The following is a 15,252-nucleotide window of genomic DNA, read 5'->3' as shown; positions in this document are numbered from 1 at the left end:
GCCTGTCTGAGTCCTTTCTTCCTCACCTCCTTCCATCCTTCTTCTTTCTCTCTGTCCTTTCTTCCTTCTCTTTTAACTCAATTATCCTTTCCTGGTACTGTCATTGGAACCACATCCCCTCATACTGGAACCCCCATCCTGGAAGAGGTAGTGACTCTCTCTGGGGCTGTGTAGAGCTGGATGGGTCAGGTTCTGTGTGGGGCCAGATGGGCAGACCACTTGCCTGGGACTTCCTCTCCATTTACCAGACTCTGCCGGTTATGAGCTCCATGAGAACTTCTTGGTTTGAAGGGCATGGGAAGTGTAAGTAGGGCAATAATTGGATGGTCAGAGCTAGGCAAAGCTGCATTTCACTTCTGCTGGAGCCAGTTCTTACTCTTTCTGAACCTAGGTTTCCTCATCTATAAAATGGGGAAATGAATACCTGCTTCACCTGACTATCGTGGAGCTAAATAAAATGCTCTCATGGAAAAAAAAAAAAAAAAAAAAGTGCTTTCATGGTGACTGCCTGGATTAGTTGGCATATGTTTAGTTCCTAACATGGTGTCGGACATGAAGCAGATGTTCATGACCTATAGATCCGTGTGTCTCCACATCAAACGAAACAATAGTCTACACCTTTGGCCCTAGATCTAAGCTTCCAATCTCAGGATCACAGCGCTCATGGATTGCCAGTCCTAGGAAAGTGGTGGGTAAGCTTTCTAATCACACAAATTTGTTTCTGTGTCTCAGTTCCCTTTTCCATAAAATGATAAAATTAGTAGCTTCCTCATTGAATGGTTATGCAAATTAAGTGGATAAATCCATACAAAGTACATAGGGCCACACATGGCATAAGAATCTGCTCATTAAATGTCAGCCATATTTATTTATTACTTTCAATAAAAAGATTTTGATCATGCACTGCTAAAGTTATACACATGCCTGTGCATGCCTGTAACACTAGGAAACATACATGAAACATACTCAAAATATAGAAACAAAATTAAATACATATGAATTGGAGTTTTACTATTTTCCTCCATTACCAAAGAGTCATCTTGCTTGGGGGTCAGCAAACTATGAGCACAGTCCAGATTTAGATTCACTATTTGCTACTCCAATATATATGACTGTTTCTCTGCTTAGACATCTGTCTGTCATAGTAGAAGAAATTAAACTTTCAGACCCTCTGAGAGCCTTGATCCAACCCCCAAAATTCAGAGTGTGTGACCCTAAGCAAATCATTCCATCTCTCTGAGCCTTGGTTTCCTCATCCATACCTGGTATTCCACCTCACCCCATGAGAACCCACACCCAGATCAAAAGCAAGTTGTCAAACATGAGGCTGTCCTAATGTGTGATATGGATTATAATTCACTTCTGAATCAGAAGCTTACCTGCTACTAAAAAGTGAAGATGCAGTGTTTCAGTCAGTTTTGCATCATTGTGACCTCCAGACCTGACAAGAACAACTTAGAGAAGGAAAAGGATTTTTTGGTTCACAGTTCCAGAGGTTCCATCCCTGGTCAGCTGACTCCACAGCTCTGGAGTGAGGCAGAACATCATGGCGGAAGGGAGTGGCAGAGAGGAGCAGCTCAGGGGGTGGCAGCTAGGAAGCAGAGAGAGGGCTTCCCTCACCAGGGACAAAATCGTAAACCCCAAGGGCATGCCCCCAATGACCTACTTCTTCCAGTCACACCCTACCTACCTACAGTTTCCAGCAAGTTAATCCATATCGGTGGATTAATCCACTGATTAGGTTATGACTCTCATACTCATTTCACCTCTGAACATTCTTGCATTGTCTCACACATGTGATGTCTCATACCTAAACCATAACATGCAGGAAATGAGTGAAAAACACATATTCCAATTATGATGTGAGAAGCAGTCTAGGGGAAGGAAAAGACATTATTTATGGAACAAATGCAAATCACATGCATGAACCCAGAGTGTGCTGTCTCCAACACCTGGATGTGGCTCCCAGGAGGCTCTGTGGAAAGACCCTGGCTGAAGAATCAGGTCCCTTTAGTAAGGCCTCTGACCCATCTGAAGGAGCAGCTTACGGTACTCATGAAAGCAATCAAAGTTGGCTATGGTTGTAAAGGTTTCCTGAGAGCTGGTGTTCAGTAGAGGTATGTTATCTGAGTCCTGCCTCCTGGCATCCTGGCACTTTCTTCCCCTTCATGCCCATTTGTGAGTCCTTCCCAGCCTTCAAGCCTCCCTTTCACATCAGGCATTTTAGCAGCCCCAGCCCTCGGGTCATCTCTCCCCGGCCTCCTCACACCTCCTATGGCATTGACTTGGTCCTCATACCCCAGCTTTCTATGACTGATTTCTCTAGCTCGGGTAGTCTCCACACCCTCTCAAACTTAAAATTTCTTTAAAGGGAGAAGATAATAGTGTATGGTTATTCTTGTTACCCAAAGACCCAGCACAGAACAGTTTAGCCATTTTTAGAGAGAAGGAAGGCATCCTTTTAATAGAATAAGAGAGCAAGATTCACCTTTCCACTTGAAACAACTGAAAACAGCAAACAAAATATATGAAACAACAGTTTTCAAGACACTGACCATTCTTCAATGAAGGACAGTGATCTTTGAAAGATAGGAAGCAAAGTGAGCTGTATGACTGCAGGAGCTTTATTACTGCCTTAAGAGACTTTCAGACCATGCATTGGGTGGGGAACCCAGATAAAACCAGTGGAGTCCTGATTCGGGAATCACGTCTGGGAGTCTAGGGGACCAAGGCCACTGGAGTTGACAGAGCACACTACCAGAGAGAAGAAAACTGCAGAGAGAGAAACAGAGAACTACAGAGGGCCCAGTCAGTACCACATGTGAGGAAACCCACTGACATTGGGTAAGAACCACCTGGCAGGACAAGTGTCTGGAACTCACACAGGACTGGAGACAGTGTGTGTTCCCACCAGCCAGACAGACGAACGTCACAATTCATGGGCTATCTGGTAATCAGAAGGGTCTTGTGTCAGAGTGTGAAATAATTCTTCCTAGATTATATGCTGCTCTGGTTCTTCCTAAAATTTTTATAAGACAGACCCAAAGAGATCTAGCTAGCTCCATGTAATTTAATTGAGTCCTAGAATAAATTTCAAAAATATTCATGGAAATATATAAATATTCAGGATTGAACAAGGTCAAGTCACAAGGGCTTGGCATCCAAAGATTACCAGACATTTAAAGGAGGAAAATATAACTGATAATGAGGGGGTGGAAAACATCCAATGGAAACCAAGCCAGATCTGACCATGTATGCTAGAATTAGCAAATATGGACAATGAAATAATTATTGTAACTGGACTCCAGATGTTCCAAAACTTAAACTACATGAGAGATAAATAAAAGGTCAAACTGAATATCTACAAGTGAAAATGATGATGTGCAAGATTAAAACTACAGTGAAAGGAAATTTAAAAGGTGAAACATTTCAGACAAAAAAAAATAGTGAAATTGATGATACAGCAATAGAAGTATCCAAAGTAAAGTATAAAAATAACACAAGAATTAAAATAAAAACAGCATCAGAGACAATTTCCAGCAACATAGGAGTAACCCCCTCCCAAAAAAAAAGAAAAGAGAGAAGAGAAAGGGGAGAAAGAAAAACTATTTAATGAACTAATTTTTCCAATGAAACTATAAATCTATAGATCCAGAAACTTTAACAAATTCCAGTCACAAGAAACATTAAACACACACATGTACACACACATACACATAACCATCATCATCGTCATCATCATCATCATCATCATCAACATCAAATTGCTTGAGACCAGCCAGACATGGTGGCACATGCCTGTAATCCCAGCATCTTGGAATACTGAAACGGGAGGGTCATAAGTTCAAAGCCAGCCTCATCAATTTATCAAAACCCTAAGCAACTTAGCAAGACCCTGTCCCAAAATAAAATATAAATAAATTACAAGGGTTGGGGGTGGACTGGGGCTGTAGCTGTAGCTCAGTGGTACAGAGCTTGCCTCGCACATGTGAGGCACTGGATTAGAGCCTCAGCACCACATAAAAATAAATAAATAATAAAGCCATGCTGTCCATCTACAACTACAAAAAAAAATAGGGCTGGGAGTGTTGCCCAGTGATGAAGTGCCCCTGTGTTCAAATGCCAGTTCTGACCCCGCCCCCCCCCAAAAATTGCTTAAGACCAGTAATAAAGACAAAAATCTTTGAGATGACAGAGCAGGGGGAAAATATAAAACAGGTAAGCATCAGAGCAGATTAAAGCAAAGTAAAATGAACAAAAAAACTATGAAAACCAGAATTTAAAATAAATCAAAGCATTGTAAGATGGTACCAGAACACTAAACAATTTTTTAAATATCTATATATTTTTAGTTGGCAATGGACCTTTCTTTTCTTTCTTTATTTATTTATATGCAATGCTGAGAATCAAACCCAATTCCTTGCACATGCTAGGCAAGTGCTGTGCCACTGAGCCCCAACCCCAGACCCAACCCCATCTTTCCCTACTTCGCAAGATGCAGGAAACAGCAGGAGCATAGGACCACTGTGCTCCACCTGCAACCCTGGGGACACCCTCACTCCTTACACATGTGACAAGCCCAGGCTGAGGCTCAGGGAGAAGCAGAGCAGCTCTGTCCCTCACCTCTGCCCACGTGGCTGTGCTGCTTGCACCAGGTGCTGATACTGCTAGAATCAGGTTGCGTCTGAGCCCATTGATAAGTTTGGTTTATTTCTTGGAACCATGGTGACTTTTGAAAACTGCCTGTTAGATTTTCTTCTTGCTGTGTGAGTTCATGATGCATGGAATTTGGGCAGCAACCACACGGGCGTTGTGAGTTCAGTCTGTGTGGCCTGTGTGGGTAGATGCACCGTGTCCTCTTGCCATATCATGTAAAATCCTTCCTCCTCCTCCTCTCCTGACAGAAAACCAAGCACATATTGCCAATTCATGGCACTCTGTGACAATTTCCTAACATTGGTATAGCTCCTTCCAGCATGGCACAATTCCTGGTGCATGGCAGGTCCTCAGTCAACAGTCGTGGATTAATGAATGCATGGTTTAGTGTGTAAGTGCTTTCTGCTTGTTAGCAGAATCAGGTATTGCTCCCGGTACAACCTTATCATGTCATGGGATTCCAATTTTTTTAGACATAGAGGAAATTGATTCGTTTGTCATTTCCCAGACCAGAATCATTTGAGAGAAGAAAGCCCTGCATATTCAGAAGCAGAAAAGTGCCATATGACCTTTCTCTCTCCTTTAAAATGAGTATAATGATCATGCCTATCCCTGGATCATTTTAAGAATTTAAAAATATGAAGCGTGTAAAGCCATCTGTAGCACACCTTTCCAGAACACGTGTCTAACAACTGTAGAGTTGTAGCCATCACAGCTACCCTCCCCCAAAAATGTGCAAGCCTCTCCCTTAAGTGGTCCCCCATCTTGCCTGGAGTTCATGTCAGGCAAGGGCCTGGTCTGCCTCACATCCCCACATCTTCATGTTGCTCCACTTCTATCCACAGCTCATCCTCCCCACAGAAATGGCTTTGATTTCTTTTTCCTAACTTGGGTATCAAAGTGCCAATGCACATTGCACTATCCAATTTTTAATAGTCAAGAATGATATCTTACTATTGAGTCTTTTTTTTTTTCCTTTTTCTAAGAAAAATATAATCTTTTCAAAGATTACTGGGAACTTTGCCCAATACCTAACATTTCTCCTACAAATCTTGACATTACTGTATTTTATTACTAAAAAATCTAGGAAGAATCAGGGAACCACATTACTATATAGGATGTAGAATTCTCAGAATTACAGGATTCACTCTAAAGCAGGCATTCAACTCACTTACTCATTTGATGCTGTGTTAAAATAAGAATAAAGAACATTACAAAAGGAGATAATTCACTCAAGAGCTATACTGTGTCTGTGTGCATAGTTTGCAGTGTACATAAAATTTTATATCCTACTTTCTAGTTTATTTTAAAAATGCTCTCTATGTGGCCAGTTAAAAGCTATCCTAAAACCACTTCTGTATAGAATGTTTTTAATTCGTTGGGCTCTATGTTCTTTTTACTACCTCTTCATCTACCACCTAAAGCACAGTCGTGTCTATCTCTTGTCTTTATTTCACTTTCATCCTGGGTGGTCTCTTCCACACCTGCTGCATCAACTGAACAAGGCTTAATGTTCCTCTCCAGGCCCATCTGTCTTCCTGGGGTACCTTAAAAGAACACAGGACCCTTTTGTTGTTCGACAGAAACTTGGTGATTACATTGGATCCACTATCTTCCCCAGTTACAGGGTACATGCAATTGAGGCTCCGGTCCACTCGGGGTTTTCACAAGGCTTTCACAGAGCCAAAGCCTCCGCAGCTTCCTGTCCTCCTCCCATTCCCTAGTTCCACTCCCACTATTCATTTCAAACGTGAAGGGGACAGGGGAGATGCTTCCAATGTCCAGGGCCTCGTTGTCTATGATATCTCAGGGCCCCCACAAGGTTCAACTTCATACTGCAAAATAGGAGGTTTGCTAAACCCTGCAAGAAAGTGAGGGAGATGATGCCTCCAATAGAATGGAGGATGGTGGGAAAGATGGCAACCAGGCACCAACACAACTGTGAGGCAACAAAGAAAAGACCCCTCAATCCACTGCTAACTTATGACCCATTCACCTGTGACACCGTCGGGAGGCCGGTGGAGAAGAGAGGATGAAAACACATCTGCTACTTTTCTGTCTACCTGTGTTATTCCCTCTCCTATGATCAGTTGCACGATTCCCTAATGTAGCCCAAAGAACTCCTTCCCCAGACACTGCTCCTATGCCTGTGTATGTACGCCAGTCCATCTTCCTATTGCCTGTCACGCAAAATCCTCTCCGTCCTTCAAGGTCTGCCTCAAACTCACCTCTCCCATCCGACCTCCACACGTGCCTTCTCCCCACAGGCTGTGGTCGCCTTGCTGGCCGGGCACTCTCCCCAGCACTGTTTCACTTTCCTTAACCTTGATTAGGCCTGGGCCAGCTCCTCTTCTCCTCTGGATTTCCTGTGCCTGCCACATGCTGTGATTGCCACAGGCACTCAATAAATGTTTATTACATTTTTAAATTCAGCAGTTGTGCCCCTATATGTCTTTCCTTGAAGGTCAAAATCATTTTGATGTCTTTTGACCTAATTCATGAGTCCTAATTTGTATTGACCAGCTATACACAGCCCTTCATTGGAATGTAGGCAACAATGAACTGAGACCCCTCAGCTGTCTTCCACTTTCCTTTATTCTTTCTTAAAATTGGGTGTTGTGGAAGCCTCTCTGAATAAAGAAAATAAATTCTAGAGAATGAACTTCTTATCTCCTGGTCACTCCAAACACAGCTTCCTGCACAGAGGCTTCAAGATGAGTTACCTAAAAATCTTGCCAAGGAAAGATCTTAAAGGACAGCTAAAGAAAGCTCATCACCTCACTTGGTACAAGGACATAATTGGATTTACTAGGAAAGGAAGAGATGAAAGTGAAAGATGCATCAGACAGGAGGCTCTGACCGGCCAGGGACAATGCCCCTTTCATTTCTGGGGCCCAGGGGCATTGTTCTCAGTCAGAGCCCTGCCCACATTTGTTTATGTCAACGTTTGTTGACAAGTTGCATGAATGAGTCAGTGTTGTTTAAGAAGTTTTAAACATGTCTTCAGTACTGAACTACTCAGGAATTTTAGAAATCCTTACCTATCTCTCCTACCCATAGCAAAACCAGTTGTTACAAACACCCTGGACTGGAAGGGATTTTAGAAATGATCGAGCCCAGTATTCCACATTTACATAAGCTAGTTTTACCCAGGAAACCTAAATGCTACTTTCTAGGTTCAAGATCTTGGACAATTGACTTCAGCGCTATGAGCCTCAGTTTCTTAACCTGTGAGATAGAAATAATGATTCACATCTTGACCAGTTATTTTGAATATTCCAAGAAACTTACAAGACAAGATGTATATAGAAGTATTGAGACCAAAGTGTCACAAAACAGACCTTTGATAATGCTAGTTTTTTTCCTTCTTTTCCCACTGGATAATCACAATCAGGAATGATATACCGGGATATCTCTAACAGGAAATAGGCTGAGGAGTTTCCCCACAGAAGAGTGAATTCAGGCTGGGAAAACTCACAGGGAGAACAATCCAGTATTCCAGCTCTGCAGTGATTCTAAACTTGTCATTTGAACAGTTACTCCAGATGCAGGGTGATAGATATCATGCTGGTCTCTGTGGGGTGCGATGGAGGAATGGGGCAAGATGCAGAAGCACCTGGAGTTAACCAGGAAAGCTTCTCAGACAAAAGGACACCAGAGTTGACATTTGTTGGAGGAGTAAGGCTTCGTCACATGGATCGGAGTTGAGCAAAGACACTGAAGCAGAGGAGAGGGTCTAGAGAGTGAAAGGAAGTCTGATACACGAGGGCCCTGCAAGCCCTGCTGTTTAGAAGGAAGAACAACCTGAGGGAGTGGAGAGCAGTAAAAGGTCTTTTGTGTCAAGACGTGACACAACTAGATCTAGAAATACTGAGTAGAGAATGACAGCGTGCATTTGGGTGGGCTTGAAGCTGCCAGAAAATTGTTCCAGAGCATCCCTGAAACTAAAGTGATCGGGTAAAGGAGAGTGCTGGCAGGATGTGAGCTGCTGAGAAAGTAGAACCTACTGGCTAGAATGGCCTGACCGTGGAGTGTGGGGAAGAGGAAGGGTTCTGGCTTGGGGACCATGTGGACGGTGATGTCATTCACAGAAGTAGGAGCACAGTTTGGGAGATAGGAAAATAAAGAGTTCAATTTGGGACCCATGGAATTTCAGGAGGCCCTGAGGCCTCCAAGTGGAAATGCTCAGCAAACATTTGTATGAGGAGAGCTTTCAGCATCCATGGCTAGGGGAGGGGTCCTCTGTGTTCCCATGAATCCTGACTCCCTATTCTATTTGCAGTACTTTGTCTTCACGGGCGTGTTGGCCATGGTGACCTGTGCGGTCTTCCTCCGACTAAACTCCGTCCTGAAGTTGGCTGTGCTGCTGATTATGATCGCCATCTACGCCCTACTGACCGAGACCATCTATGCAGGTCTCTTTCTGCGTTATGACAACCTGAACCACAGTGGAGAGTAAGCATTCACCATTGCACATTCCACAGTGCTCAGCTCTCGGCAAGAGGTGAAACCATTGGGGATACAATTGAGCTGGGTATGAAAACTTGGGGACCACTTTGATATTGACTTAGATCTCAATTCAGGCATTCTCTAGCTTACAAGTCTAAGTAAAATCACTTCTTTTCAGTCAAATTATTTATATAAATTATAGATTAACTAGTTAATTAAATTTTAGACTAAATAGTACCTAAGTAATAGCTCAGATCACCTCCAAACCTAATAATTTGTGATTTCTTCAATGTTAGCAGCTCTAAGACCTGATAGGATCTAATTTTAATTTGTCTATTACAATATTAATGATAGCAGCTAGGAGGATTGAGCACTTATGCTCCATGAGTTTGTTATTTTTTAAAGTATAGAAAAATACGAAAAGCAACATCAGCCTGGATTCCTTAGAGAAAAAGCATGAGGCAATTCTTAGGTGCTAATGCAACTCCAGGGACTGTGAAAACGAGGGGAAAGGAAGTGAGGAAAAGGAAGATGGGAGACAAATGTGAGTGGCGTCCAGTTACACTGGCATCAGACATGGGGAAGAGATCCAGATGGTGCCTTGGAAGATGCATTTGTTCAGCAGATTGAAGTGTCTCTGGATAGACTGTAAGGTGGGGTAGTGTCTCAGAACAGAACACAGAGGGATGTGCCTTTGGGCTCCTTCCCTTTCTTTTGCGCAATGGTCAAAGTAGAGTCTCCAGAAGCACTTCCTGGTGACATCACTTAGCCTGTTCTGCAGTCTCCGGGGAAACTGGACCTCACACAGGATGCAGGGGAAGGAGCACACATTGAATGCTGGCTGATTGGGCTCAGGTGTAGGAAGCACATGTGTCTGGCCGAGGCCAGAAGGAGTAGTCAACAAAGAGAAACACAAAGCCAAGACATTGCAAGAATCCTCAGAAAAAGTGTCTGAAACTAATATGAGCATCTATGAATCAACCTCAGAAATAAACAACACTTACAATTAGTCATGTTTACTTCTGCATTTGTAAAAAAAAAAAAAAAAATGAAGCATTTCAGATATTGTTGAAATTTCCTCCTCTGGAGTTAAACTCCACTCTTCCTATGAACCACCTCCTAAAACACTTAATATATATCCTTTGCTTGCATTGCTTCTAATACCTATTTAGCTATGTCTGTTTGTATAAATTGTAATATCATTTTTTGGTCATACTATATTATCTTTTTCAGATTCTTTGAGGCTGCTATCTATAGATCTAATTCATTTTAGCTGTGGTCTATACATATTATGTATGAAAATACCAAAATATATTTCATCTTTTGACCTACAACTAGACATTTACACCATTACCAGTTTTTTTCTATCATAAAAAATGCTTCAGTTACAACCACTGCACATGTCTCCTAGAGCTTTATATAAAAGCACACTTCCTAGATGTTTACATTTACATTTTAAAAATATCATATTGCCAAATTGCTCTTCAACATGACTGAGCAATTTTCCTCTTATGCCCAGTGGTTCTATTGCCCCTATTCTCCTACATACCATAGTTAGACTTCTTAAATCATGCCAAGTTTATGGGACTGAGCTTGATTTCACTGCTTTCTTTTGCAGTTCCCTGACTATGAATAAATTATGCATCTTTTTATTTGCTTATTGACCAGATGAGCTTCCTTTTACTAAAATTGCCAGGTCAGGTCCTCTGCCCTATGGGTTGTTCACATATTTCTTACTAAATTTACAAGCATTCTTTTCCTCTTTAATTGACAAATAAAGATGGTGTCCATTTAGGGTGTACAAAAGGATTGATATAAGTATATATTTTAGAATAGCTAAATAGAGCTAACTGATATGCTTTTGTTGACGTACTTTTTTTTATGGTGAGAACCCTTAAAATCTACTCTCAGGAATTTTCACATTTACAATTCATTGATATTAACCGTAATCACCATGTGGTACAATAGATCTCTTCAAATTATTTTCACTCTCTAATAGAAATTGGATATCCTTTAACCAATATCCCCCAATTCCCTGCCCCCAACCATGGTAACCACCACCCTACTCTCTGTCTCTTAAAATTCAACTTTTTAAGATTCTATCTATAAGTGCCAAAAAAGGATATTTGACTTTCTGTGCCTGGCCTATTTCACTTAATATAATGTCCACCAGATTCATCTGTATTGTAGCTAATAGAAAGGTTTCTCCTTTCTTAAGCCTGAATAAGTTTCTGTTGTGAATATTCACCACATTTTTTCACCTTTTTTATCCATTCACCTTTTGATGGACACTTAGGTTGCTCTCTCATTTTCAACACAACATTCTTCACAGTAGCCAAGATACAACAGTTTATAATTTGTAGGTACTAACGTGTCTGTTTAGCACAGATATTGTGCATTTATGTGCTTTCCCCTTGTAAGTCTTCATGGTAACATTTTAAAGAACATAAGCTAAGAGAGGTTAGCAATTCCTCAGGTGCATGATGCCAATAAATAACAGATCTGAATTCAGACTTGTGTCTTTCCAGCTCTAAAGACCACACGTGTAAATGCTGCATGCATCTCTTTTAAACAGGGCTAAAGAACTGCCCGCCATATTTTCAGGGTGCAAGGAAAGCCAGAATAGTTCCAAATCAGATAAAAAGCTCAGTGGCAGCAGGTGTCCCATGACCACACAGAAATGAGCACAGAAGAGGGCAAAGAGATGTCTGAATAAAATGGGACAACTTTGTTGTAAAAATCAAACCTTAACCTTTATTCATTTGAAGGGAGACACAGCACTAATGGAACAAGCCCTGGTTTTAGCTTCAAATCCAGACTCTTTTGCTTTATGAAGCCACTTCCCATCTCTGGACTTGGCTCACAGGTAAAGTGGAATATATGTACCCTATTAGACAATGTGGGCTGCCATAGTAACAGCCCACAGACTGGACCAAGATTCAGATGCCAGAATGTGTCAGATGGACATTCCAGCTGACTGGATTCCTGTGAGGGCTCTCTTTCTAACTTGCACATGGCCACCTTCTTGCTAGGTCTTTAAATGATCATAGAGAGAGTAAGTGCACAAGAAAGTACACTTCCTCTTTTTATAAGAGAACCAGGTCTATTAGATTAAGGCCCACATGTTTATTACTTTGTTTAACCTTAAGTATCTCTTTTTAGATACTATCTCCACATACAGCTATATTTGGGGTCAAAGCTTCAACATATGAGTTTGAGGGGGACACAATGCAGTCCATAACGTTGTTCCAGGGCTATTGCAAGGTCCCAATATGCCTGGCATGTAGTAGGTGTTCAGGATATGTACATTCTTATTCTCTCCTCCTTCTTAGGAGAGTACTTCAATTCTGAATTCTGTTTTGATGTCCTCAGGAGAATTTTGCAGTTGCATTGTTAAGTAAGCCTTATGAAAGTGGAGATAACCCCAAGTTCATTGCTGCTGATAATCAAGAGCTTTTTTGAGCTTTTTCCTGGCTTGGGGTCAGACATTGGTTAGTCTTGTATTGCTTCAACTCTCTGCTGTCAATCAAAGTAAATTAATAAGAAATGAAAGGGCTCAGTCAGTCAGCCTTCCATCTCAGCTGCTTCACAGGAGAGCATGTCAATAGTCACGGTGTGCAGCTGGCAGCCACAGGCTGCTGATGAGACTTAACCAATGCTTTAGGAGCTCATTTTAGTTCAGGGACATATCTGCTGATGGTTACTAGGGGTCCATCAGCAGATAAATATAAAAAGTAGAAAGCACAGAGAACCTTGCCCAGAGCAGCCTGGCTGATGCTTCTCTGGGATGAGCCCAAATACTTGAGGCTGATATCTCCCAACCTGATCATCGGATTCCCTCCATGACAAGCCCGTCTCAGTATATAATGCTGAGCCCCCAAACAAAAGGCACCCTACCCCCAGTATCTTATAAGTCACTAGAGATTCATCTTCTCCAAAATCCCTTGTAGGGAAACAGTATGTCTTAATGTGAATACAAATTTAACACCTGGATTCAAATCTCAGCACTCTCACCACAGACTGTGTGATGCTGAACAATTTCATTTAATATGATTTAACTTTTCTGAGCTCTGTTTTTCTCATCGTGAAGAAAATAATGATAGTAGAAATATAAAAGGAAACTAAATGATAATGGAGTCTTAGCACAAGGTCTTCATAGAATAAGCACTTGATTAATGCTAACATTTTATTAAACATAATGACTTCACATCACAAACATTGCTACTCTGGAAAGTTCCTTATCCTTATTTCTGAACTTCCATTCCCTAACTGGTCTCCTAGCATCTACTTGCAATTCACCCATCTCAAAACCATCTGTTCAATTCATACATTCTAAAACTCTTTGGGGGTTCCCTTTACCCATAAGAGGCTAAAAGTTCAACCAGTTTGTTAAAGATTTCCAAGCTCTCCTTCATCAGGCCCACATGGACTATTTCAGTCTATCTCCTACAGTTTGCAGGTCAGCATTCACAGCCCATACCGTAAGCACAGGAATCACATGCTGCTTCCCTCATGAGCTTCTGCATGGATGCCCGCTGCATCTGTCTCCCAAATTCCAGCCCATCATTCTCAGGACCCAGCTCAAGGACACTCTCCTTGGTGAAACTCTCTTTAATCATTCCCATTTTCCAATCCATGTGAATAATTTTTGTCAATGCCCTTACCTCTCTGTTGCAGTCATTAATCTCCATGTCTTCCTCTTCCATTGAAACAGGAGCTTTTGAGGGCAAGTTCTATTACTCATGTTCATATTTTCAGCACTTAAGAGTGTCTGGCAATAGGTGTCCAATTAAATATTTCTGGAATATTAAGTGAATGAGTATGTGAAAGGAACATTAGCTCATTTGGAATCTTATTACTCTATTGCTTCATGGTAAGCCTACTCTCATCAAAGCTCCTACAATTTTTTGTCACTGTTGTCCTTAAACCATGTGCTGCCCATTCATATGAACAGTTTGTTTTTGGACTTAAGTGTCATGCTTCCAAATTAATGTGATTCCATTGAGCTAAGCTTTCTAACTTGTTTCAGAACATTTCTGTCTTTATGCCTTCATAGTCATTATTAGCTATACATTCTGATAATCAGATTATTATTTCTGTAACACTGAAGCCTTGTTGATTTTTTGAAATACAGGCAAAATACTGGAATGCATTATAATAGAAGTCAGAAAACCTAGAATCTAGTTTTGGCTCTTGCTTCTACTCAGCAGTGGCCACACTGCTAATGTAGAAAGGCAACACAGTATGCCTACTAAGGGCATCAGCTTCTCTGGCTCTAGCAATAACTAGTCTACTTTTTAAGTGTTGGTGGTGCTGAGACAGGTCTTCCAATATCCACGCTGAAGTTTGGAAGTGATGATAATAGTACTCATGCTATTTTTCACTTTCAATAGAACCACAAGGACATTTATTTTAATAAACCAAACCTTTCAAGATCTACCATGAACTTATTGTTTCAAATCAGGTACTTATTACAAAAGGAACAAGTACCATCTCTGTCCTTGTTTTCCATATCTGCTTCTCCAATATGCCACATCCCCCTGGCACACACGTTCAGATGCCTCATTTCCTGACCCTGCTCATTCTCCTTTCTGGTTTCTGGGGGCTAAAGAGCATGAGTAAGGGGTTTCTTAGCAGTCTCTAGGCTAGATAAACCACAGTTACCAAAACCATCATGAGAAGACTGTCCCAATAGTGTCAGGTATTGAAGGCATTTCAGACATTAAATGTGATACCAGATGAGGCTCTCACAGTGAGAATGAGTTGGAATAGATGGTGTCAAGGAGAAACACACAGAGAAAGCTTTTGAAGAGAACCAAAGAAAGTTGGAGCTGGCAGAATTTAGAAGCCATATGGCATGGGGACAGATTTCTTTTGACCTAAATTGCTATCACGTTGATCCCCACTGGCACTCAGAAGGGTCCTGTGCTTGGTTTAATGCTCTGCTGTCACCATCTCGAAACTTCATGATTTTCTCAAGGAGCTCCTGCCTGTCTATGTTGCACCCAGCCTCACCATCTGGGGTCAGTTCTGTTGCATTCATCCACATGTGGCATCATTGTAGAGAAGGAATGAACACCCAAGAGATAGCCCATACAGGGTGAAAGCCAAATAGCATCCAGCCAACATCACACAACCTACATCCAT

The 15,252-nt window shown here is 41.5% G+C and overlaps 1 protein-coding gene across 3 annotated transcripts in view; it reads left to right on the top strand.

The window, feature by feature from the left end:
• Nucleotides 1–15,252, top strand: part of ADCY8 (adenylate cyclase 8) — a 231,036-nt gene that overhangs the window by 174,243 nt on the left and 41,541 nt on the right. For all 3 annotated transcript variants that reach the window (XM_079112343.1, XM_079112342.1, XM_079112341.1), the window contains one exon: nucleotides 8,939–9,111. In XM_079112343.1, coding sequence (XP_078968469.1) covers nucleotides 8,939–9,111 — 173 coding nt within the window. The remainder of the gene's footprint in view (nucleotides 1–8,938; nucleotides 9,112–15,252) is intronic.

Source organism: Sciurus vulgaris, assembly GCF_902686455.1.
Source record: "Sciurus vulgaris genome assembly, chromosome: 1".
Taxonomy (NCBI): Eukaryota; Metazoa; Chordata; class Mammalia; order Rodentia; family Sciuridae; genus Sciurus; species Sciurus vulgaris.
Note: the sequence above shows the minus strand (reverse complement) of the source record. Positions and strands in the feature narration are given on the sequence as shown.